Source organism: Panthera pardus, unplaced genomic scaffold, assembly GCF_024362965.1.
Source record: "Panthera pardus isolate Hobbes unplaced genomic scaffold, ASM2436296v1 HiC_scaffold_11, whole genome shotgun sequence".
Classification (NCBI taxonomy): domain Eukaryota; kingdom Metazoa; phylum Chordata; class Mammalia; order Carnivora; family Felidae; genus Panthera; species Panthera pardus.
The window spans coordinates 31,246,591-31,273,509 of record NW_026526666.1 but is presented as its reverse complement, the minus strand read 5'-3'; the positions used below and the strand labels follow the sequence as shown (position 1 = coordinate 31,273,509).

The window sequence follows — 26,919 nt, the reverse complement described above, 5'->3', positions numbered from 1 at the left end:
AATAAACTTTTTATTTTGAACAATTTTATTTGAACAATTGCATGAAGATGTGTGACCAGCACTATGAAAGCAAGGGAGAGAAAACTAAAAGAGCTCGTTGTGACAGGCCTGGTCAGAGTGAGCAGGGAAGGCTTCCCTTAGGAAGAAAGTCTGTAAGTCATTGACTCAGGAAGTCCGTGGCTTAATGACTGCTATTTGGGCCTTGAAGGTGAATTTGACCTTCTAAGTGTGCTGCTTTGCACTCTTCCAAATTGCAACTATTTTGAATAGGAATTAGCCCTCCTGTGACACTGTTCTTAGGCAGTGCTGTGCTACCAGTGGTACCATATGTATTTGGTCTTTGCTCCTGGCACAGAGCTAAAACCCTTGAAATTTCCTGATAGGAGCGCCTTTTGTTACTCATAATGAGCCCTTCTTAGCCATACCTGAGTTTATGCTAATGAGGTGACTCTGGGTCCCTGGAGAATTTCAGGTTGGGGGCTGGTCACCAGGGGAACCAGCCTTGTGATTAGAGGGTTGGAACTTTTTTTTTTAACGTTTTGTTTTTTGTTTTTTGTTTTTTGTTTTTTTGAGAGGGAGAGGGAGACAGAGCACGAGCAGGGGAGGGGCAGAGAGAGAGGGAGACACAGAATCTCAAGCAGGCTCCAGGCTCTGAGCTGTCAGCACAGAGCCCGATGTGGGGCTCGAACTCCAGAGCGACAAGGTCATGACCTGAGCCAAAGTCATACACTGACTGAGCCACCCTGGAGCCCCAAGGATTGGAACTTTAAATCCGACCTTGGGGGAGCAGGGAGGGGAGAGGGGTTGGAGATGTTTCATTGCCAGTGACCAGTGATTTACACAGGTCAACCATGTCTACGTAACGAAACGTCCATAAACACCCCTAAATGACAGGGTTTGGGGAGCTTCCCGATTGGTGCTTGGGAGGGTGGCACTTCAGATTGGACATAGAAGCTCCACACCCACCACCTCCCCTTCCCCCACCGAGACTACCACCAAATACCATGCGGTGTGCATCTCTTCCATTTGATGTTCCTGAGTTGTATCCTTTAGTAATAAACCTACTGCTTTGTGTTTTCCTGATTTCTGTGAGTCGTTCAAATGAATTGCCAAACTTAAGGAGCAGGTTACGGGAACCCTTGGATCTATTACAAAGTCAGACAGAAGTGTGGGTTGTCTGGGTCCTGGGACTTGTGACTGGGTCTGACATGGGGGCAGTCTTGTGGGACTGAACCCTTAAACCTGTACAGTCTCACGCTATCTCGAGGTAGTGTCAGAATAGGACCGCACAGTAGGACACCCATACAATGTCAGAAAAAAGACATCTCGCCATGTTTACTCTAAATGTGAACCAGACATTTTTCTGCTCTGGCAGAGGATCAAGTGGAAACCAGTGATTTTGACTACCAGCAGCCATTATCCAAGTTGCACACATGAAGCATTAATTTAACACCAAGGTGAAAGTGGACTTTTTACCTGAAACATAGACACCAGGAGGGCTTGTTCTTTCAAAACTGACCTCTCTCTCTGTTAATGCCCTTGCTGGATGCTTCAGTCTTCCACACCTTCTTCCAGGGAAGAGATAAGCAGTGTCAGCTGACTGGAATGTTGTAAAAGGCCTTCTCTGGGTTATACGTAGGTAGGCATGGCTGCACTTCATTGGCATTGTGAGCCAGAGGTTGTGGGTGTTAACGTTGTCTTCTTTCTCCAACTGACAGAATATAAATGGTCCATTATCAGTCCATTTTTGCAAGGTTGCCTTGGGAAAGAATTTTCTACTTGTTGTCTTCTCACTGTGCAATTCTGTGTTTGGGCCACAAATTTCTACCTGGACCCCTGGGCCTTTCGGAAATATTCCTTTGACTTTGGTAGTGGGACTTCAATGTTAGGAGGTGTCAGTGACCTTGTAATTCTCATTGTTTTGTTTCCTTGGAACCAAAGTGGTATAAGAAAAGTTCACTTCATGGGTTGTTTTGTTTCAATTTAAGATAATATTCCAAGGCCAAAGGCATCCTCTTTTAAATATCTTACCGACAAAAAAAAACCACTGGCTTTCTTTGTAAGAGTTCACCTTTACATTTATGTACCACTTTAATGACTCCAAAGTACTTCCACAATACTTATTTTAACACCAGCATTGACCCATGGGGCCTGTATGATTGTCCATACTGTACAAGGGAGGCCTGGAAGGCCAGATTGGGTGCGTTGATTTGCTAAGCCCATGTAGATGGTGGTGGAGGCAGGCCAGGGACTCATAGTGCACACTTTCCACACTACAGCCATGCAAAACAGCCCCTGCCTCTCATTCTTGCTTGTGGTGGGAATGGAGAAGTGAGGTTTCACTTGATCAGCAACAAGGTCCCAGGGTTGGGGCAACAAGAGGTATAAAAATAAACAAAAGTTGGACAGTTTGCACTTACGTAAAGCTGCTCCAGAAAACGTACAGAGGGAGCAATCACTCTGTATTCCCAGAATTGACTACCATGGCAATGACTGCTGCTGTCCAGGGAGAAGCAAACTTCTGTAAAAATGCTCAGTATCTGGGAGCATAGACACCGGTAACATGTAGATAGGAACAGAGCTAGAAGCTTTAAAAATCCCTTCTCCTCACAGCGCTAGTCCAAAGTGTATCAGAATCCTCGACACAGGCAGCGTGAGCTGGAGTTAGGAGAGCCATAGCTAACTTGTCAGGTTGAGTGAGTGCCCACAGTGAGCCACAGGGTGAAGCACCCTTTCTTCCGAGTCCAGCTATTCTCAAATGAGTGATGATCACCGAATATGTGACCCAGTCTGCCCAGTCTTTTGGAGTCAAGCCCTGGCATTCCTGGGAAGGAAACAGCAAGAGCCAATAAAACACCAAGAGAAGCTGGATAACACTTGTTCCCATCACATTCCATTGTCAGGCCTCCCAACCCCTCCTTGTGATATTATTTTATCTTTATAATAACAAAAAAAAATCAGGAGGTGATATGTTTTAGAAAGAGCTCTTTGGCTGCAATTTGGAAATGGGACCAAGGAGGTCAAGAGAGGAAGACATTCAGTTGTCTTCACCAAAGATTCGATGGGCTTTACCCAAGACAGTGGTAGCAGGAATGCAGAAGGGGCTAGTTTAAGAAAAGAACTTGTAGATTTGAGGCAATAGAGGGAAAGAAGGTTTTGGGGTAGATTCCTGAGCTCTTGATATTACTACCAACCTTCAGCATCATTCACCTGTCAGGCTGAATGTTGCTACCAATATTCAGGGATCCAAGAAGAGCAGGTTTGGTGTGGGTGTGAGCAGAAATGGTGGATTTAGTTTGGGATGTGTTGAGTGCGAGTTGTTCCCACACATCTCAGTGAATAGCCAGGAAGGTGTTAGGGAGATGATTTTTAGGCTCTGAGCTAGGAAGCAGGGTTCACCATATGGTTTTGGGGGTCACATATACAGAGGTGGTAGATGATGCTTTCAAGCAGGGGATGTCACCCGAGGAACACATATATGGCACAAGGACCAAATCATGGTGAACTCCGGTGCTTAAGGGAAGGGGTTGTATTAGGACCCTTGCATGGTTTCCAGTTACCTCTCTACCTTCAATTAAAATCAGTGCTTTTATTAATATGCTTGACCCAATGACTTTCTTTTCTTGCTATGAACCACTTTTACTCTCTTTTTAGCAAGACTGATTTATTAGTTGCCAATTGTAGACCATTCATTGCTCTCTTTCTAAGAAAACCTACACTGTTGGTCTTTGAGTTCATGTTTTCTCTGGTGCTGTCACTGTTTTCTTTTAAAGACCTCAGTTTTCACCACTCCAGAGGCGTCTTTTCAGATTAGGTGTCCCCCAACTCTGACTGCAATTAATTAACTCAGAGGACAGTGGAATACTGGAAGTGGAGGGTCTATCTATCATTTGGGTTTTCCTCCAACGTGACAAGTAAGTAAAGTCAGGTCAAATGAGGTAAAGTAACTTACTTAACTTATACTGTCAGATCAATGGAAAGCAGGAAGTAGAAACTGGGTCTCCTGACACCTAGTCAGGGGTTTTCTGATAAGCCATACTGCCTTGTGGTCTTGATTCTTCCCTATGCCACTGTGATGGTTACTTTCCTTTATTTAAATATCCAGTCTCATTCCTGCATTCCCTCATCCTCCTGCAGTATACCCCATACAGAGAGGCAGAGCAATGATTTCTCTTATTAAATTAGCTCTCATTTGATATGGATCATTACCTCTGTCCTCTTGGGCCTTAGATGGTCATTTCCATCCCACATATCCAGAGCCCAAGGAAGTAACAAGGCAACTGTACAAAAATGAGTTCATAATTATGAGAGTCTCAGGAACTGATTGATTGATGAGTGTAAGTGCCCAGTACATATGTCTGCTATCACTAAAGCAAATTGTTATGATTACTCTTCTTTAACTACTTCCCAACACAGATACAGTCTCTCCACATTACCACCAACCTCTCCCTCCACCCCAACTCCCACCCTGACCCTCCAAACCCCCATCTGCCTCTCTCCCCAGCCCTCCTTCACATTAGGCTATCCTTGTTGACACCTTCTGCTAGATTGACCTCTTAATAAAAGAAGATTAATAAGAGGCTCAAGTACTTTTCAAACCCATCTAAAGTTATTGGTGATTTTTGTAAACATATGGGTGCTTCAATGATTAGTTTAGGGGGAAAAAAGATCTCATAGGCATGCTTACCTAGATAGTCACTGGAAGATTTTTGAATGTGTTAGCTTCATATATGGCTATTTATCTAGGATAAAAGAAAATCTATGCCTTTTCTGGACAAATTAGTAGGATCATATTCTCTCACACAGCCAAATCCTAATTCAAGGTAACAAACAAAATTGATAATTAAATAGTATTTATTATAATCTATGGATTATGGCTAAAGCAAATTTGACACAGTAGACACTTTGTATTGGTGTGCCTTCTAGGACATTGGGGCCCACACTATATTTATTTATTTATTTTTTTATTTATTTTTGGGACAGAGAGAGACACAGCATGAGCGGGGGAGGGGCAGAGAGAGAGGGAGACACAGAATCGGAAACAGGCTCCAGGCTCCGAGCCATCAGCCCAGAGCCTGACGCGGGGCTCGAACTCACGGACTCACGGACCGCAAGATCGTGACCTGGCTGAAGTCGGACGCTTAACCGACTGTGCCACCCAGGCGCCCCCCCCCCCACTATATTTAATTTGCATAATCCATTTTGTTAATTTAAAGCAGTCAGAACAGTTTTTATGTTTTACATGGTTATAGGTTCTTTGTGGTAAAATATACATGACATAAGATGTACATTGTTAACCATTTTTAAGTGTATAGTTCTGTGACAGTAAGTTCATGCACATTGTTGTGCAACTATGGATTTTAAAACATGGCCTTTGCTTGGGTGACACTGGCTCTATCTGACTTGCCTGCAGCATGAATCTTGACTCGAAAGACAGGCACTGCATCAAAAAGTGGGGGTTCCTTGCCCAGGCTAACTTACTTTTGTATCAGCATGTATTGTTTTGTCTTCCCTCTGGGCCATATATTAAATAATTGAGGTAAGTTACATTTATATTTCACAACACTTTCTAATAACTGGAGTCATGTGATATATTGCAAAATCCAACATGCAAATCACTCATTTAGGTGGAGAACGAAACCCCCTAACATCCAGTCTGGTTTCTCTTTACAGGATAAGACTTTAAAGCCAATCTTTAAAAGATTAATTTTGGATAAAGCTGCTACACTGTTAATAAATTACCACTTTTGAGTGCTTACTTTGTACCTGCTGCTGTGCTAAGCATTTGATTTATGGTTATCTCATTTAATTCTTAAAATAACTCCATTGTCCCTATTTTATAGATGAGAAAATTGATACTTAGCTTATCTAAGATCAAGCAGGTGGTAAATGACCAAGTCAAAGATGGATCTGACCTTAACCATTCTGCTGCAGCTCCCTTCCAGGTCTCTCAAACATTCATGAGAGTTTTATAATAAGAATTAGGCCTAACAAAGGCACTAACATACTAGAAAGTAACAAACATACTGAAGGCATGTGATACTTCTTTATTAAGTAATTCAGAAGGAATGTCATCTGTAGGGGATATGGTATTAATTTCTTGGAACTGCATTTTAATAGGAAAGCCAGGAAGAAAAGCCTCATAAAATATCATTTAAATACAGATTCAACTTCAGTTAGTTATTCCTCTTGTCATAAAATTGATGGGGGAATGTTTCTTTGTAAGAAGCTGTGCCTGCAGGGTGCACCCTTGCTCTGGCTATCTGGCATGTCAGTCTTAATTAATTACATAATAGAGGCAGGCAGGATGGAGGGAGCGTTTGTTGATTCTGTATGGGGATGGAGTACTGAGTAATGAGCTGGGAAACCTGCAGAGATCGGATTTTTAGATTGTGTCTTTTGGTTCCTCTAAAAGATAGATTGCGATTTTTTTTTTTTTTTTTACAGAGAGATGCCACGTTCTATATAAAACTCCTTTTTATATAGTTCATTGGAGAGGCGGTGTAGCAGATGGCTCATAGCGCTGGTTGGTGTGAATTTGGGGTTCGCTGTGTGAGCTTGAGCAAGTTTCTTCATTTCTCCAGTCCTCAACTTTCTCACCTTTAGAGCTAAGATCATAATACCTCCCTCACTGAATACACGGTAATGGTAGCCTCCCCTTTTCCATTTCCTACCTCTTAATTCAACAGCTAGTTATTACTAAGAATCTCTCGTGTGTTAGGTCCTGCCCAGGACACTGCACTCTTCAAAAAGCTCAAAGGGAGAGGCTGAAAGGCATCTAACCAGCTCTTTGTGATGCAGTTTAATGGCAGTGTAATAGAACTATCAGTACTCCCTAAATGCTGAAGAAGCCTGAGGAATGTTTTGAGTACTTTTCTGAGTGGGGGGAGAGTGGATAGCAGCATTCATTTTAAACATCTTTTGTGTTTAACGGTCATTTAGTACTTGGTGAACATTAACCCTTTTAGGATTAATTTTAGGGTCAGAAGTGAATTTGATCTAAATACCAGGGTGATTTGCAGTGCATGGCAATTGATATTTATCATTGGGTTAAGAATATGTGGTAATGGATGTAACATTCTTTACAGTGATCCCTATGAGAAGTTACCAATTTTATGAGACTGAAACCATCCAAAAGACATACAGTATTTTGAGCTTGGTCATAGCTCACAGGAATTGTGGAATTACAATACTTACAGAGCATCTAAGATCTGGCAGACCCTGAGGAGATGAGAAATATTCTTGCCTTCCCAGGGCCTATGGTCTTGGGGATGGGTGGGAAGGGCAGGTAGGCACAAAACAGCATGATACACGCCATCCTTGTTGGGGTGAAAACTCGATACTTCCACTGGTCTTGGTATTATTCCTGTTGCATTGTACTTTTCATTTGTATAAAAGAATTGTGAAATCATAATTTGATAAGATATTAAAGCCATTTAGGAATGCTGTGGCATTTATCCAGTGACCCATCACTGATTCAAAATGACTCACCATCATTATAATGCAGCCAGTCATGGTAAATTGACAGCGGTTCTCCGTTCAGGTTTGTGAGATGTCATGTTTGGTGGTGAAATTGGCAGGTGTAAATTTTTTTCCTTTCTTCCTGAAGAGTGAAGGCTTAGCCTCTGCTTCTGAATCTCTGGATGTATCATGGGGTGATGGAAATGCCAGAGGTCTGTCCCCTCCCTCTGCTTTGCTTTCTCACCCTTTGAGACTCATCGTGTGTGTGGTTGGGTTCACGGACCATTCACAGAGCTGGGCCTCTTCCTCTGTACTTGGTTCCTAACTGGGTGGTAAGACCTGGCCTAGTATTATTTGTTCACTCAGTAATTATATACTAAATATTTATGGTGGGAATAGGGGCAAGACTGAAACATGGGGTAACAAGAGATAAGCTAATAATTTGTTACCCTGGGCAGGCTAATGATTTGATGCCACTTCAGACTGTTATTCTTTATATATTTATTCACAACATTTTTTAAGAGGAAAAGCCAAGCCCTGTGTGAGAGGGAAAGGGTAGCCAAAGAACCCCTCAAGTTCCTAGGATCTCAACTGACCAGAAGTAAAATAGCAGACCCCTTCTTTTTCCTTGCAACCACACTCTGTACAATCCCTGAGAAAAGTTCTGGTGGATACTATTCTTATTTAATCTAGTTAAGTTTCCAGAGATGTTTTCAACACCCTGCTGATGAATCTGTACATGCAAGCTGCCGTAACATGCAGGCTTTTAATCTAGCACTGAAAAGAGATACCGAGAGCAGTCCTGGAGATATAGATAATAAGATGCTGTCCCAGCACTCAAGGAACTTGAGGCAATAGCTTATTGTATACGATAAAACAGTGGGAGAGAACTGTTAGTGTCATAGGAACACAGATGGAGGTCAAGGTGGCTCATGGAAGTGATTCATGGAGGTGATCAGGATAGGACAGATGGTGAAAGGAAATGTCCCTCTTTTAAGTACATCTGGTATTCATAGTTTGAACTTTTCAAACTGATGAAATAGGCTATTATATAACCTAAAGCCTTAAACTTACGGAATGGCCCAAGGCAGGATGAATAAGTGTGATATTGCAGTGACTCTTGCCATATCTGACTTACAAAATGAGATCGGGTTACTATGCAGAGATTTTTGACTTCTTGCTAAACCTTAAAGGGAAAGATTTTATTTAGCCATACCTAAAACACAAATGTGCCCAAATGGAAAGCCAATTTTCAGATCCCAAAGTTTTATAACCGTTCTTTGCTTAACTACAAAGGAGTTCGTTTTGTCAGTCTCCCCTATCTCTAGTGACCAGAAGGAAATCAGAGCATCCAGACTTCTCTGCTTTCAAAGTAAAAGGCTGGGGGCCTCCTGTTTTTCTGTCATAGTTGATTGTCCCCTATTGTTCTTTAATCTCCAGTCCTTGGGGGGGAGGGGCGGGTATTCCCTTATATGTCCCTCACTAGGAACCTCCCAGAGGGAGCTCTTATTTGAGAAAGGCAATTCTTAGTGTTGTGTGTCCTCTCCTAATCTTCCAGAATACGTGTTTTGAGATTATTTTGGAATTGCCTTTGTAAGTGAAAGTGAACACGTCTCGTGTCCTGCCACTGGGGAGAGAAAATGTTTTTGAGGGGGTAGGTGATGCCAGTTTTATAACACCCATTAGCCTCGCAAGCTGGAGGAGCCACTGACCCCACAGCCCATGTCAGCACGGGTCGGTCAGCGTTACTCTGGCAATCAGAGTCCTGCCTGTTTTTAAGCTGCCTAATGTGGACTATTTATTCTGTTAGAACAAGCATTGTCATTTAGTATTTTCACATTTCATTTTTCTAACTGGTGCTTTTGTTTGGGGCTGAGGAGGAAGAAAGGCGATAACTTTTGCTGTAGTTTCTAAAATTAGTTTGAGTGATTTGGTTTTAGCCTGGGTACAGAAACGGAGCTACATTCTGTTGTTTTTTTACTTGGCTGCAGTGACTTCACTCGGAGATGACAAGCTGTCATTGTAAGAGCTGTCATTCCATTTCCGTCTTCTCAGCAAAATACTCCTCTGGTGTAGGTAAATAAATGTTAATGAAATTTGTTAATAAAACATGTTGAAAAGCATTCACCTCCACTCCGTCAAGAAATGCAAAATAAAGAAACAATAAAATAACTTAGAATGGAATTAGCACAGTTTTGTGTTTTTGGTTTTTTTGTTTTTGTTTTTTTAATGATGATGACCACATCTGGTGAGGGTGCTACTCATATATTGTTTATAGAAAAGAAAATCAGTGTATTTCTTGAGAAACAATTTGTTGTTATATATCAGAAGCCTTAAAATGTTTATGCCCTCTGGCCCATTACTCTCACTTTTAGAGATCTATGCAAAGGAAATTATATGAACAGAGTACAGGGATATTTGCAGTATTATTAGTAAAGGGGGAAAAAGGGAAAATCCAAGATTCAGTAAGGAAATATTTTTTTTAACTATGACATACATAGGTACTATTACACTCCTAAGAAAAATGATGTTGGGCTCCTTGGGTGGTTCAGTCAGTTAAGTGTCTGACTCTTGATTTTGGCTCAGGTCATGATCTCAAGGTTCGTGAGATTAAGATTGAGTCTCCCTGTCACCACAGACCTCTCTCTCTCTCTGCTTCTCCCCTGAATGCTGTCTGTCTCTCAAAATAAATAGGGGCCACCTGCGTGGCTCAGTCTGTTGGGTGTCTGACTTCAGCTCAGGTCATGAATGATCTCACGGTTCATGGGTTTAAGCCCTGCATCAGGCTCTGTGCAGCCTGCTTGGGATTCTCTCTTCTCTCTCTCCTTCTCTCTCTCTCTCTCTCTCTCTGCCCTTCCTCCACTCACACTTTCTCAAAATAAATGAATAAGCTTAAAAATTTATAAATAAATAAACTTTATTATAAAAGCAAAAACAAAAATGATGTTCAGGGACATGCCTGGCTCATTCGGTAAGAGCATGTGACTCTTGATCTTGGGGTTGTGAGATCAAGCCCCACATTGAGAATAGAGATGACTTCAAAATAAAATCTTTTTTTAAAATGCTGTTTAGAGAAACTGTGACAACACTGAGAAAGCCTATGATAAATAATAGGAGGCAAAAATGTTGTGCCATTGAATTTTACAATGGCATAGTTTGTGTAAAACTAGCAGGCCAGCAAACAACAACAAAAAAACAAAAACGGTGGCAACAAAAACTGGAGAAACTATCCCAAATATTGGCTCCCCCCACCCCACCATGTTTCCTCTTTTTTCTATAAGAAACATGGATATTTTCAATGGGTTTTTTCAATGGGATTTTTCTATTATTTATAAAGTGAGTGGTACCTGAGATATAATGCTTATCTCATTCTCAAGTAAACATTTAATGTTCATATTTTATGCCTTGTAAATTGCTGTGGTGATGACATTAAATTGTAACTTGTGCTAGTCCCTGGGTCACTCCCTGGGTATTAGTTGATAACCTTTGCAAGAGATCAGAAGGTGATCTCTTTAACAACGCTCACTTTTTTAGTTACTTTTTGTATGTTTCATAAAGTTATTATAGATGTTGGAAATCTTAGAGCTGCATGAGCGGATAACTTGTCTTGCAGTCTGATGGGTAAAATGTAACAATATGTTTATGATTTCTCTTTAGGAATTTTTCAAATAGAAACTAATTGCAGAGTTTCCAGTTGACCACCATTCATAGGGTAAGACTAACGTTCTGAATTGTGAACACGTGGTAAAGATAATTACTCTTAACATTGGTAGCTTGGGGCAAATACTGAATACTTAGTATGTAAAAAGAGATTGTTATTTCGACCGACATTTTGAATAAAATCTTTTTTACGTTTTTCAGCCAGTTAATAAACAATTAAATCTCTGTACATTTTGGTAAAATGTCATCTTGCTATCCTTCATTGGTCTTGTATGTTGCAAAATATATGTGTGTATGTTTGATATTTGTCATTTTTTTAAACCTTAAAGATCTGAGGAATTTAATGTCAATGACAGGCTTAGACTCTGTAACTCCATGTCTATAGTTTTCTAGGTTTTGTTCAAGGTAGTGTTTTTTATGCATGGAATCAATTTGCCATGTTTCCATAAGTAAACGATAGCCATGCTTTCCCAAATTACGTAAGTCAAAAATAAAAAAGTCCTATTCTCTGTTCCTTCCTAGAAACATCACTTATCTTTTATAATTGTGGCAAATTAATCTTAAATTAGTTCTGTGGCAGAGGTTTTGACTTTGACGTAATGACCGATGAATTTGTACACTGTATTAAGTAGCATGACTCTCTAGTATTGTGAATATGACAGATATCTTGAAAAGTGTATTGCCCAGCTCTGAACATATATAATCTAGGTTAAGGAGTGGTGAGGACAGTGCCTCTGTCCTCCAATGTATTGTGAACACCCTTCTTTTTATAGATGAAGGTATAGATCCTTTGATGTCTTCAGTATATCCACATAGCCCTGCTGATCCGCTGAGTTGACTGTGAATTTTTAAAAGCTAACATGAGATCAGCTACTTCTCTACTTAAGGCTCTTCAGTGTCTTTCCCATCACTCCTGGGCTGTTTCTTATCCAAACTCTGTGTATTGTTTGCAGGCCCTCTCACTCTTCTGCTTTCCCCAGGTTCCTGACATTCCAGCCTGGGGCCTCCTTTCTGATCACCCATTCATAAGCTTCTTCCTCCTTCTACTTGGAATGATCTTCCCCAATAAATGATCTTCCCCAATATCATTGCATGGCTGGCTCCATTCAGGTCTAAAGAGGCCTTCCCTGTCTGCCCACTCTAAAGGAGCTCTAGGAGCACCTGGGCAGCTCAGTCAGTTGAGCGTCCAACGTCATGACCCTCAGGTCACAATCTCACGGTTCATGAGTTTGAGCCCCACATCGGGCTCGGGTTCACTGCTGTCAGCGCAGAGCCCCCTTCATATCCTCTGTCTCTCTCTGTCTCTCAAAAATAAACAAACATTTAAAAATGCTTTAAAAATAAATAAAGGAGTTCTATATTCTTCATGGCATTTCTGATTTTATTATGGTTGTCTGTTTGGTTGCCTCTCCTCCCTTTTTCCTCAGTAAGGTCTCTGAGAGCAGGGATCTTTCTGTCTTGCATATCTATATTTCCTGAACCCTCTGAACTCCCCTGGACACATAATAGGCATTCTACAGACTAAAATCCTGACCTCTCTTTGAGAAATGCTGCTGTTAAGATATTTCACCCATTCTCTTTGGGTATTTTCTTTATATAGAATCAGATGTAGTACGTACTAGGTTTAGCCGTCATCCCACCCATTTGATACTGGTGACAGCATGACATGGTGGTGCTGACTTTCAACTATGCGTGTCTTCTGTCCACAATAGGACTGTAAATCCCATGAAAGCAGAAACAAGGTCTCATATTTTCTCGGTATGCTTTTGTAGTCCTAGCCTCCATAATTGAGTGCATATAAATGTTAAATTTAGAGAAAGGGTTAAGACTAGTGGCTTAATCATATTTTTAGCATTTCTAGAGCATACTGGTTTGTCCCAAAGCAAAAAAAAAAAAAAAAATCATTTTGATTTATAGTTAAAAATATATATATAACAAAGAAATTCTGGACTCCATTTGCAAATTCATGTTATGAAACCCTGTTTATTTTGTTAGGAAGAGCCTATTATTAATTAGGACAGGTGGCCAGAATCAATGCTCTCAACCTCCCAGCTCTTTTGAAATTAGGAAATGTGACCATAATTCCATGCCCTGGAGAAGCAACTTAAACACCTCTAAACTTTAGGTTTCTTATGTGTAAAGAGTTGCACTCTGATCTCCATGGTTTCCTCCTGGATTAAATAGCCCATGTGACTCTGCTCTTGTGAAAGTAAGTAACCAGTGGAGAAGCAATTGTAATGGTGATCTCAGCTATCAGCCAGACATTCGGAAGGAGAGCGTGTAGATTCACAAGAGCCAAATTGCTTGTTTACTGTGGGTGGTGGGAGGGGGAGGCAAGAAGACATTTTTATTAACAATGAAGATGGTGGAGAAAGGTCTGAGGTTGCCTTCTGTTTACACATCCTAAGAATTATGTAGCCACTGGTGGCTTATGTGCTAGTGTTAATATTATAATGTGACTGCAACTTCTTTCATTTTAAATGGATTCTAGAGAATTTGGTAGCTTACTGAACTCATCAAAGAATTGAGATGTCTTTTCCTGAAAGGACAGTCGCCATCTACGTTAAATGAATTGTGTGTTCTGTAACTGTTAGAAACAAGGAAAAGTAAAACCACGTTTTACTTTTTTAAGTTCAGAACAACTCAGATTTAATAAGGAGTTCTAGAGTTACTGTTTTTTGTTTATTGTTGTTAGTTATTATTTATTGTTATTGTTACTTGTTTTTTAAGTTCAGAACAACTCAGATTTAATAAGGAGTTCTAGAGTTATTACCATGGTGTTGTCATATTCAGCAAGTGTCTTCTGGGGCTTCAGATGATTAATTTTCCTAGGATTTAGAATATTATTTACGATTGTTTCAGAGACCCATTGCCACTGTACAGCTTTTGGTAAGAAGCTGCAGAATGCTAGTTACGCAGCACATTTTTCCTTTGGTTTCTCTTTGTTATCAACCATGTTGTCAGACTCTTTCCTTGAATTTCTGTGCTCCAGAAACACCGCGTTTCTTTTATCTCACTGACCCAGCTTCTTTCTCCCCCTTTGTTCCTCTTGGTCTGAGAGTTCTTCCTCATGGGATTTATTATCTAGGAAAGAGATTTTGTTCTTCATTCATTCAATTCTTTCTCTCAAAGAGTTAATTCACTTCTATGGCGTATCTACTACTTAAATATTCTCGAGTTCCTATGGTGAATTAAAGATGTCTGTAAATGTTCCAGTTGGGGTCTGTTACCCTTCCCTTTAAAAATCTGGGCTGGTCCTGTTACCCTTTTTGAGCACTCAAACATAGCAGAGATGGTGTGGAGTTATTTCTAAGGCTGGAATTTAAGGAAGTGTGTAGCTTCTGCTATTGTGTGCTTGCAGTGTTCCTTAGAACTTAGCTGCCTTGCTGTGGGACAGCCTGAACAGCCATATGGAGTAGTGGCCGGGCCTCTGGTCATTAGCCTAAGCTGAGCTGTAGACCAGCAGACAACCCAAATGCCAGTCCTGTGACTGAGGTGTTTTAGAACTTACAGCCCTCCCAGCATTCCAGTCAACACCTTGTGAACAGAACTGCTTCATCATCCCACAGAATCATGAGAAATGATAAATGGTTGTTTTAGCCACGAAGTTTCGGATTTTTTTTTTTTTTTTTTTTTTTGGCATAGCAGTAAAGAACTAAAACAAAAATTTGTACCCAGAAGTGAGGTGCTGCCGTAACAAAACATCTGGCATTAGCTTTGAGACCAGGTGACAGTGAAGGTCTGAAGGGAAGTAAGACAACTATTAATGGTAGCTGGTAGGGCGATGAAGAAATCGCTTTTTGAGGATATAAAACAGTACCCTTGTTTCATACTGACAGGAAAACTGACAAGACTTGTATGTCCAATAACACGGAAGATGGAAAATGAACCCAATGGATTTGTATATCCAGCTTAGGGGATTTTCTAGCAGAATGTTGGAAGCGTCAAATGACTTTTTTAACCACTCATGACCAAAGTATTGCAAAAGAGAGATGAATTAAAGAAGAAACTGTCCAGATTTTAAGTAGACTTTAGAGGATGTGTTTCCAATCCAGAATTTTCTAGGGTTGTAAATAAAACTGTTTCTCATTCCCTGCTTCTCGACTCAATGAAAAGGTACTCAAAGTAAGAAATGGCCTCAGGTGGAAAGAACAGATCCAGAGCAATACTGCCAATAAAACTTAATCTCAAGGTACAAATGAAAGCAAAGGCATAGCGGCAAGACCCTATATTATGACTTCAAAAAGATGTAAGTCTGTGCCTCCTGGGGCTTCTTAACTAGATAACAGGGCTTCCAAGGACCTTAAGAATGTTGTCCCACAGCCTCCTCTACTTAATTTAGACGACAAGATCCTGGACTTCAAGCCTGAACTCGATACCAGAGTTGGACGAAATTTTTAGGGGCTTGGAAGAGGGTGAGTGTGCTTTGCATGTAGGAGGACTTCACAACGTTTGTGGGCAGAGAGACCAGGGAAGGTTAAGCAGAGCTGCCCATCCTTTGCCACCCCTCCCATTGAGAAGTGACGTTTCCCATTCCCTGGAATCTGGGCTGGATCTATGGCTCCTTTGGCTGATAGAATGGAGTGGATGTGACACCGTAGCTTTGAGAGCCAGGCCATAAAAGAACTGCAATTTTTCACCTTTGTGCTTGGGATGCGCCATCTTGGAACCCAACCACCGTCTATGTGAGGACCCTGAAACAGCCATGAGGAGTCTCACTGGAAGTGCCAGCCAGCAGGCAGCTCCAGCTACCCGCCTGATGAATGAGAACATTCTGGACCTTCCAGCCACTTTGTGCCAGCCAGTACCATGAAGTGAAAGAACCACCCACAGAATCATGAGAAATAAAACACTATTGTTTTTTTAAGCTGTTTGGCTTTAGAATATGCAGAAGAGTTAGCCCAAATCCTTCCTGTCTACATGTGGCTGTGTTCTAGTCTGTCTCAGGAAATGCCCAATTACCTTAGATATACCCTGCCTAACATCTGACCATATTATTTCCTGCCTTCTGATATGTTCAATTTTTTATTGTACAAATATTTGTCGTACACCACATGCTAGAAACTGTGGAGGATACTGTAATACCATAGACTCAAAATGTGAATCCATTTGACTCCTGCTTCTCCATGGACCCCTCTGTTTGATGTTACTAAATGGTGTTGAATTTTCATTTACAGTGACTATTTCATTCATTGCTTTCTTTCCAGTGCATTGCAAAATTTTCCCTCATTGCTTCCAGCCTACGCAATTTAAATACCTTTTGGCTGGGTTTTGTTCTTTCTGCTTCCTCTTCAAATCCACCCTGCAAATCTCTATAGCTCAATGACTCTCTGACCTACTGCTTCGCACACCTGGGGTCTCAGGTCTCTGAAGAGTTTGTGGAGTTGCTGGTAGCTGTTACTCGTAGTCTGCAGAGAGGGGGAGGCACTCTAGATACCTAGTGAAACTTCCAGGAAGGGTTAAAAGGACAGTACTTTCCCCAGATATTTCATTGTCAGTCTGTCTTGTGAGCTTTCTCCTCCTGGGGAAATTTGGAGAAAACAAACAAACAAAAAGTACTGGTCTCAGCTAGACCAGTTGAATTGCTTGACCAATCATAGGAGAAGGGCTTGGATTTGAGTTTTTGTTTTTGTTTTACAGAGAGAGTGCACGCAAGTGGGGGAGAAGGGCAGAGGGAGAAAGACAGAGACAGAACCTCAAGCCAGCTTCACACTCAGAATGGACTCCCCCCCACCCCCCCACCTCCCGCCAGGACTCAATCCCACCACCCTGGGATCATGACCTGAGCTGAAATCAGGAGTCAGATGCTCAACCGACTGAGCCACCCAAGTGCCCCTGGATTTGAGGTTTTTTAAACTGCTCCAGGTTGTTCTAATGTGAAGCCCAAACTGAAAACCACTGTCTTAGATTCTCAAAAAATGGTTACTCTACCTACTGGAAGCATCGACATTAACTAGAAATTTGTTAGACACATTCTTGAGGACTACTTCAGACCTAATGAATCAGAAACTCTGAGGGTGGGACCTACCACTCTGCGATTTAATACTCTCTCCAGTGATTTTTATGAGCATTAATGTTGAAGATACACTTTACTATGTAAATCTTAATTCCTTCTAGGAAGTCTCAAAACTACAACTAAATTTGGAAAGGGTGTTTGTCACTTGAAAATTACTCCACTGACAAGATCTGAAGCAACTGGTAAGGGACATAAGCTGGCATATCATGTGTCTTGCTAGTGATCATTTAAGTACTTGAGAAATGCTGAACAATCATCAGATCTCTGAAGAACGGTTCAAGGGGCTATTTAGTCTGAAGAAATGGAACAAATTATCAGGGGTACTGACACACTATTTCCCAGAGAGAGAGCTCCAAGAGGTGAATTTAAACTTCAGTTGGATATACATTAGACCCAAGAAACCTCTTGTTGAGAAGTAGTACTAAACATTTTGAAGGGATATAAGGCAATCTCTAAGTCAATTTGCAGTTAGAGCAGAGAGAAACCCTATTTTGAATTGTTTGGTTATATCCTGCCTGGGGTCAGAGACAGAGATCTTTGAAGTAGTGTCCAGTTCTCTGCATAGAATGACTCTAAATACCATCTGATCATCATTTGTTTATTTTTTCACTGGTTATTTTGGAAAAGCTTTCAAAGTAAAATAAGGACTAGTGGGAAGACAAGATGCCTAACTTGAGTGTTTTTGTTTCAATCCTAGAGACTTTGGGGTGAGATTGTCAAATGAATTCATGTGCTTTGAAAAGCTTTTATGATTTCTTAATGAGGTTTAAAAGCTAAAGGAATGGGATTAGGACCACAAAATCCTTTACTCTTAACATTGTGTCTTTGAACTGATTTAGTGCATTTGTATATTAGAAATAGAGATCTGATTTAGATTGAATCCTCATTGTTTGCAAAAATATGGTCTGGAAAAAATTTCCTAGACACACAAACAGTATTAAATTTTGTAATGACAAAGGACAGCTATGCTCTAGCTCTCCAGTTAAAAACTTTCGTTAGAAAAAGTTAACATCATTTAATATATAGGAATGCTTGAGACCTTTCATACATCATTAGATTTGGATGCTATCTATTTATACATTGAATCTTAGTTCAGTGGAAAATGTTTGGTAGAAAAAGTTCAGCTGAGAAAGTAGATTATATATTATGTTATAGGGGACATTGCAGGAAACTGTACATTTATATCTTTTGTTTTTCAAAAGACTAAAATAGAACCAAGTTACAATGCAATTGTTGGGGTAAATTGATGTCTTAGTCTGTTCGGGCTGCTACAACAAATTACCATGGACTGGGTGACCTAAACAGCAGACATATTTATTTCTCAGTTCCTAGAGACTGGGAAGTTCAAGATCAAGGCACTGCTCTGGCAGATGTTTTGTTTTTTTTGTTTGTTTGTTTGTTTTTTTTAATGTTTATTCATTTTTGAGAGAGAGAGAGAGAGACAGAGCATGAGGGAGGGAGGGGCAGAGAGAAAGGGAGACAGAATCCAGAGCAGCTCCAGGCTCTGAGCTGTCAGCACAGAGCCCGATGCAGGGCTTGAACCCACAGACTGTGAGATCATGACCTGAGCTGAAGTTGGCCGTTTAACCAACGGTGCATCCAGGTGCACCTAGGCACTGGCAGATTCTAATGAGATCTTACTTCCTAGTTAATAGGCGCCACCTTCTTGCTGTGTCCTCAAATGGTGGAAGGGGCAAGAGAGCCCTGTGGGGTCCATTTTATAAAGGCACTAATCCCACCCTCATGACCTAAGGCTTCACCTCCTAATACTATCACTTTGGGGGTTAGGATTTCAAAATATGTATTTTAGGGGGACAAAATATTTAGTCTACTGCAATTGGGGAAAAGATAAATATTTAGCGATTTCTTTAACCTTTGAGAGAACTGAGTGGCACAGTTAATTGGATTTAATGATAATGTGATCTTGTTTCCAGTGTGGACGAGGCTTGAGATTTGAGTCTGAAGACCTCCATTCTAACTGGAACTATTTCTTGCCAGTTTTGTCGCTTTGGACAGGATAACTCCTCTGGGCCTGCTTTATTTCCATGTTTTAAAATGTGAAGAGTAATAATATATCTAATGGTTTATTATATGAAACAAATTAACGTAAATGAAAGTGCTTTGAAAGTAGAAAGACAGATATTAGATTTTAAACAGTGTATTTTTATTTGCTCTTATTGACAAGGAACCCCTCAGTGAAAATCCGAGTTAGGAGATTAGAGGGAAAATTTATAGTTCTTAAAAAGGCAAACAGGAAAAAATTCTTTACTAATAAATTTAAATTAGTATAAATATAGTAAACCTGTAGTTTGTTGTGGTTCTCTAATGGATTAGTTATAGTAGTTTCTCATATTGATTATTTTAAAATATGTGTTTTAAAATAGTACTATAGTTGGAGGTTTGTGACTCTGTTTCATAGAAATACTGTGTTTAAAGTAGAAAATGTGTTTACAATATTTAAAGGAAACTGTGTTGTATAATAAATATCGGAGTGGCTGAGAAGCACTCTGGAATTATGTAATATATTCTTTCCGGATATATTACAGACCCAGTGCAATGGAAGAATATGTAAAATGTTTCACACCTCAAATATTTTATCATGCTTGCTGCACATAAATGCAGGTGTGTATCATATGTTGTAAGCCTTTTAAAAATGAATTGTGAATGAGAAACTCATACTCCATTGGTCGTATCTAAATATGAATTAGTCACAGCTAGATTGTCGTACACACTAACTCTGCTTTCTGGCCTGCAAAATAATTTGATACGGGATGGCAGTTATAAAGTAGGCTTTGCACATGGATTGGTAAATCCAAAGTAAATTTCAGACATGCCCAACTTTTTGATCTTTGAAAATGACGAGATTACAAGAGTATTACTAAAAATATCTTGAATGCAATTTGGGGTTAGTACACTGAGCTGGGTTTCAAGTACTTGATAAACCCAAAAAGGATTATATCTTTGGGGCAACTATATAAACATTCCCAGCAGCTCTTCAGAAGTTCCATAGGCAATTTTCATACCAAATTAAAATTTTTATATGTTTTAGAATATCCTCATATTTCAAACTGATCGATGTATATGTAATTTAAATTATTGCAAGTGATTGTTTGAAGTAGATGCTAAGAATGGCTTTTATTAACCTACAAGTTTAAAAAAAGCTAATATAAAGGGTAGCTACATTTAATAATATCATAACTTCAGAGAATTTCAGCAAATTTCTGAGCCGTGTCTTCAAAAGTTATTAACTTGTGATTATTTCTAATGAAATCAGTAGGCTAAATTTGAAGAGCACCGAGTCTTATTTGGAGAGATGTGTGGTTTTAAATTAGGATGCAGAAACTACATGGTTTGACAGGCCATCTGATAAATGCAAATAAGACCAACTGTGTATGAGGACTGAATGAGAGAAATTAACATATGTAGGCTGCTTGGAAAAGCTAAGTGTTCATCTAAGTGTTGTAAATATGGCATTTTAAAATACATTAACATCTAAGTTTCTGTGGAAACTTCTCTGTAACCTAAAGGAATTCAGGGGCTGAGTATGATCTCATATGGGTGGGGTCCTGTCTATATATACCTTGCCAAAATGTCCTCTAGTGTGAAAAGTAAACTGATCTATGAAAATCTATTTGCCATATCGTGTCTTATGATGGAGAGGGTCTCTGAAGACAGTGTTTCCAATTTTGTTTGAAATACTGCAGCTATTATAAGATATCTGTGCTTTCTCACAGAATGAAGACAAACACAGAGATGGTGTGTCTAAGAAATTTCAAAAGGTGTCGGCCTCCTGATTGAAGCACAGTCAACTTATTGGATTCATTTTTTTTTTTCATCCAGTAAGTGTAAATATTTAAAGTACTTTATTTTGATCAATGTTGACTTGTGTTCTTTGTTGAATGAATAACCGCTGTCTGAATACCCTTATCTCTATTTGTGTTTATATTCTTTTGCAATTTCAGTCTCATGTCTTAAATGAATTTAACTTTCAGGACCTTTAAGGGGACAAATTCAGCCATAAACTTTGAGGCTGGCGGTGTCCTTAGAGATGATTTGGTTCATTCTCTTTATCCATTAAAAAACCATGCTGCTGTGATTTTTTTCTTCTTTTTTCTTACTAGATATGTTATTAGACCCAAATGTTTCCTTTTATTTCTCGTACTCTGTGCCATTTTATAGGTTGTCCGGATTTTACTAATTAGCAATTTTTTAAACAATTGATTTATATAAGGTTGAACGTTACATAAATCATTTCTGTAAGGAACACTGCCTGAATACTTTTTAATGTGAAAATGGAAAATCTACCTCTTGTTTTTCTGAGGCAAAAAATAATTTAATAATAGAGTATACTCTTACTTATTTATCCTATTAGTTATTTGCCATCAAAACTTAACCACGAGTGAGAATCCTCCCATAGTAGCATGTTCTGAGTTTTTCTTCCCTATCCCGTGTTCAGCCACTAGTGTTGCTTCATCAGCTTTTAAATACTCTAAGTTGGACATGAACTTAAGTTACAAAGCAAGAGCTTGGGGGGAAAGGAGATAATGCATTAACTTACAGTTTGTTTTGAATGTAGAACTGGTAGATCCCTCTAATCCTAAGGGATAACTACGTAAAGCAGTGCTTGCTCAAAAGAGCTTCCCCATGGTGGTTGAAACACAACTCTTAGGCTGTAACTGATGCGCCAGGTGTGGGACAGGATGTGGAAAAGAGCTTACTCAGACCATTTGGAAGGCATAAAATATGGCTTCTGGTTTTTAATAGCTTGGGATGGAGTCAAGATCCAGTAGGAAACTAGATAGTTGCTTCACAATCTGCGCTAAATACCTTTATAGATCCAGTCTGGCTATCACTAAATGGTGTCTCATCTGAAGGACTTTATAGTGCACAGTTGGGATGGCCTAAGGTTTCAAATGAAACCAGAAGACATTTATATCCTTTGATCAGCCCTGCCTCCCAGATTTTGTCCCTGAGCTAGATCCTACTTGGGTACCTACAAGCATTAGAGTTAAATGCTTATTTTGGATACTCGCTTCAGTGGTTTTTCTTTTATTTTCCTCTCCCAGTTTCCGTACTCCTACAAGGGAAAGTCATGATTACGCTAACAGAGCTGAAATGTTTAGCAGACGCCCAGTCATCTTATCACATCCTAAAACCATGGTGGGACGTCTTCTGGTATTACATTACCCTGATCATGCTGCTGGTGGCCGTGCTGGCCGGAGCTCTCCAGCTTACACAGAGCAGGGTTCTGTGCTGTCTTCCATGTAAGGTGGAATTTGACAATCACTGTGCCGTGCCTTGGGACCTCCTGAAAGCCAGCGCAAACACATCCTCTGATCCTGGGACGCCGCTCCCGCTTCCCCTGAGAATCCAGAATGACCTCCACCGACAGCAGTACTCCTACATCGATGCTGTCTGTTACGAGAAACAGCTCCATTGGTTCGCCAAGTTTTTCCCTTACCTGGTGCTCTTGCACACACTCATCTTTGCAGCCTGCAGCAACTTTTGGCTTCACTACCCGAGTACCAGTTCCAGGCTCGAGCATTTTGTGGCCATCCTTCACAAGTGCTTCGACTCCCCGTGGACCACGCGTGCCCTGTCCGAAACAGTGGCCGAGCAGTCAGTGAGGCCCCTGACGCTCTCCAAGTCCAAGGTTCTGCTTTCGTCCTCAGGGTGTTCAGCCGACATCGATTCCAGCAAGCAGTCATTGCCCTACCCACAGCCTGGCTTGGAGTCGGCCAGCATCGAAAGCCCAACTTCTAGCGTCCTGGACAAGAAGGAGGGCGAACAGGCCAAAGCCATCTTTGAAAAAGTGAAAAGGTTCCGCATGCACGTGGAGCAGAAGGACATCATTTATAGAGTGTATCTGAAGCAGATCATAGTGAAAGTCATCTTGTTCATCCTCATCATAACTTATGTTCCATATTTCCTAACCTACATCACTCTGGAAATCGACTGTTCCATTGACGTGCAGGCTTTTACAGGATACAAGCGCTACCAGTGTGTCTACTCCTTGGCAGAAATATTTAAGGTCCTGGCTTCATTTTATGTCATTTTGGTTATACTTTACGGTCTCACCTCCTCTTACAGCTTGTGGTGGATGCTGAGGAGTTCTCTGAAGCAATATTCCTTTGAGGCGTTGAGAGAGAAAAGCAACTACAGCGATATCCCTGACGTCAAGAATGACTTCGCCTTCATCCTCCATCTGGCCGATCAATATGATCCTCTTTATTCCAAACGCTTCTCCATATTCCTCTCGGAGGTCAGTGAGAACAAACTAAAACAGATCAACCTCAATAACGAATGGACGGTTGAGAAACTGAAAAGTAAGCTTGTGAAAAATTCCCAGGACAAGGTAGAACTGCACCTTTTTATGCTAAATGGTCTTCCAGACAACGTCTTTGAGCTGACAGAAATCGAAGTGCTCAGCCTGGAGCTTATCCCGGAGGTCAAGCTGCCCTCCACAGTCTCGCAGCTGGTCAACCTCAAGGAGCTTCATGTGTACCATTCGTCCCTGGTGGTAGACCATCCAGCGCTGGGCTTTCTGGAGGAGAATTTAAAAATCCTCCGCCTGAAATTTACTGAAATGGGGAAGATCCCACGCTGGGTATTTCACCTGAAGAATCTCAAAGAACTTTATCTGTCGGGCTGTGTTCTACCTGAGCAGTTGAGTACCATGCAATTGGAGGGCTTTCAGGACTTAAAAAACCTGAGGACCCTCTACTTGAAGAGCAGCCTCTCCCGGATCCCTCAAGTCATTACAGACCTCCTGCCTTCTCTGCAGAAGTTATCCCTTGATAATGAGGGAAGCAAGCTGGTTGTGTTGAACAACTTGAAAAAGATGGTCAATCTGAAAAGCCTAGAGCTTATCAGCTGTGACCTGGAACGCATCCCACACTCCATTTTCAGTCTGAACAATTTGCATGAGTTAGACCTAAAAGAAAATAACCTTAAAACCGTGGAAGAGATCATTAGCTTTCAGCATCTCCAGAACCTTTCCTGCTTAAAGTTGTGGCACAATAACATTGCTTATATTCCTGCCCAGATTGGGGCACTATCTAATCTAGAGCAGCTCTCTTTGAACCATAATAATATTGAGAATCTGCCCCTACAGCTTTTCCTATGCACCAAACTACATTATTTGGATCTAAGCTATAACCATCTGACCTTCATTCCAGAAGAAATCCAGTATCTGAGTAATTTGCAGTACTTTGCTGTGACCAACAACAATGTAAGTATATCTGTTCTTGCCTTCATTTAGCTGGTGTTTTGAGCGTCTGTTGTTGTAGCGTATAATGCGGGTAAAGAAAATGGACTTGTAGTCATACTAAGCATCCTCTGAGCCTGGCCTGTCTGCCACTTACCAGATATGTGACCGTGGGCAAATTACCAAAACACTGAGCATCAGTTTTTAATCTAACTGATAAGTTGTGATGGAAATTTTATAGAAGAAAAAATCATATTTATATTTATATTTATATTTATATTTATATTTATATTTATCTAGTTAAAGCACCAGTTCCTAGCACATAGTAATGCTCAACGAATGTTCTCTTTATTCTCTGTCCCCATTTTTCACATAAACATCACAGCTGAAGTATTTTAAACTAATTGTAACAGAGCTTACTTTTCATTCTGGAAAGATCTTAAGTATTTAGGAAGCTTCATAAAAGTTTTTAGCTTTCCAAATCTGTCACAGGAGAAGAACTTTTTGTTAAAAATACTGGGATCATGAATTATTCATAAATCCTTTTTGTGATGCAGTAAGAAAAACTGGAAATCTACATGCATGTCTAGAAAGACAATTCAAAATGAAAGGCCTGGTTCTATAATGCAACACTAGGGCTTCTTAGAAGCTTTTTCCAGCATCCATACTTTAAAAATGAACCATAATTTGCAACAGTAAAGCCAAGTTAAGGAAAACTTGACTTCACTGAAACAAGAAAAAACAAAATAAATGACTAGTTTCCTAGGTTAAAATGTGAAGGAGGAAGAAAAAGAAAAAAAAAAAAAATCATGCTAGCCAAAAGGGCAAGAGAGTGATGGTAATGCCCCTATGGGAAGAAGAAAAATAATCTTTCAGAAATCAGGTCTGCCAAAAGATGAAAGTGGTCTTCTAGTAGTAGAAAATGGGAACTACTTCCTTCTACCCCACCCAAAATGTACTATCTCTTAGACTTTTTGTAATTCGTATTTCATGCTAAATATAGCTATGAGCATGCTGTTGGCTAATAAACATATTAATCACCAGACATTATTTTCAAAAACCATGGATTGGAAAAACACCAAAAAGTTGAGGAATGAGAGCAAAATTCATGCCAGTTTTTAGAAAATTGATTTGACTCATATATGCAAGAAGCTAGAGCCCATTCTAAAATAAATGAGAAATCTTCAGGTCTTTTTTTTTTTTTTTAAGTTTATTTTGAGAGAGAGAGTGAGAAGGAGAGGGGCAGAGAGAGAGGGAGAGAGAGGATTCCAAGCAAGCTCGAACTCACGAACCATGAGATCATAACCTGAGCTGAAACCAGGAGTCAGATGCTCCACTGACTGAACCACCCAGGCGCCCCTGAGAAATCTTAAGGACTTAAAGGATTAGGAGGCTGTAAAACTCCTTGAGGGTTGATCTAGATTAGCAGTGTTCATCAGAATTACCTGAAGGGCTTGTTAAAACACCGATTGCTGGACCCCACTCCCAGAGTTTCTGATTCAGCAGGTTTGGTGTGTAGGGTCCAAGAGTTTGCATTTCTACAAAATCCCAGATGAAGCTGATGCTGCTGGTGTGGTGACCATACTTTGAAAACTACAGGTCTAGAGATTTATCATTAGTGTTGTTTAATTATGCAGTAGATTAATATTAATATTTTGGTTATACTTTTCCATTGTTAAATCAAAAATTAAAAAATTATTAATAATTATTTTGAAAGGCAATGGTTCCACTAGTTGTTGTATAGTTATATCACTACATGAATTTTTGAAAGTTGAAGCTGATTAAATTGTTAGCTGGCCATGAATTACTTAAATGTATAGGCAGGTTAATGTTTTTTCCTAATTTAATGTAATAAAACCTTAAGACCATTGGTACTTTTGACACCAAGTTTATTGACTTCTTGACCATATGTGAAAGAGAAACTAGGTGCGAGTATCAGACACATTTTATTTTGAGTTAGGGAGGATACTTGGTTGACATGTAAAGTCCTATGGTGAAGGCAGTTTATGGCCAAAGTAGAATGATATCTTAGGCTGGGTTGTCTCAGAAGTCTAATAAGCAGGGGCACCTGGGTGGCTCAGTCAGGTAAGCATCCAACTTTAGCTCAGGTCATGATCTCATGAGTTCAAGCCCCGCATTGGGCTCTGTGCTGACAGCTCAGAGCCTGGAGCCTGCTTCAGATTCTGTGTCTCTCTCTCTGACCCTTCCCCACTCACTCACTCTCTCTCTCTCTCTCTCTTAAAAAAAAAATTTTTTTTTTTAAAGAAGTCTGATAATCAGCAATTGCTAAGCATCCCAGAGCCATAGCAATGACGATGACACCTTTGGTTGAAGGACACTGTCCTCAGAACTCTGAAGAGACTTATTTAATCAGGATATGGAGAAAGTGAAACTCACTCAGAAGACAGCAGCCAGAGAGATGAAAAGTTCTCTGATGGAACAGCCTAATAATAGGAAGTATTGGGGAGGGAAGGGAAAAGAATAGTCCACGCTATTGGTCTTTAAATATTTGGAACACTTAATAGAAAAGAAATCTTCTTGCAAGTAACCATGAGTGTTTGAACCAAGACAAGCA

The 26,919-nt window shown here is 40.2% G+C and overlaps 1 protein-coding gene across 6 annotated transcripts in view; it reads left to right on the top strand.

Moving 5' to 3' along the window:
- Nucleotides 1–11,137: 11,137 nt before the first annotated feature.
- LRRC8B (leucine rich repeat containing 8 VRAC subunit B) overlaps nucleotides 11,138–26,919 on the top strand; it is a 54,747-nt gene continuing 38,965 nt past the window's right edge. The window contains exons 1-4 of one of the 6 annotated variants that reach the window (XM_053892776.1): nucleotides 11,138–11,173; nucleotides 17,239–17,319; nucleotides 20,872–20,976; nucleotides 22,204–24,368. In XM_053892776.1, coding sequence (XP_053748751.1) covers nucleotides 22,230–24,368 — 2,139 coding nt within the window. In that variant the 5' untranslated portion in view covers nucleotides 11,138–11,173; nucleotides 17,239–17,319; nucleotides 20,872–20,976; nucleotides 22,204–22,229. Of the gene's footprint in view, nucleotides 11,174–17,238; nucleotides 17,320–19,683; nucleotides 19,760–20,871; nucleotides 20,977–22,203; nucleotides 24,369–26,919 lie in introns of those variants that run through there. The other 5 variants (XM_053892771.1, XR_008418728.1, XM_053892782.1 and 2 more) reach the window with 5 other exon arrangements.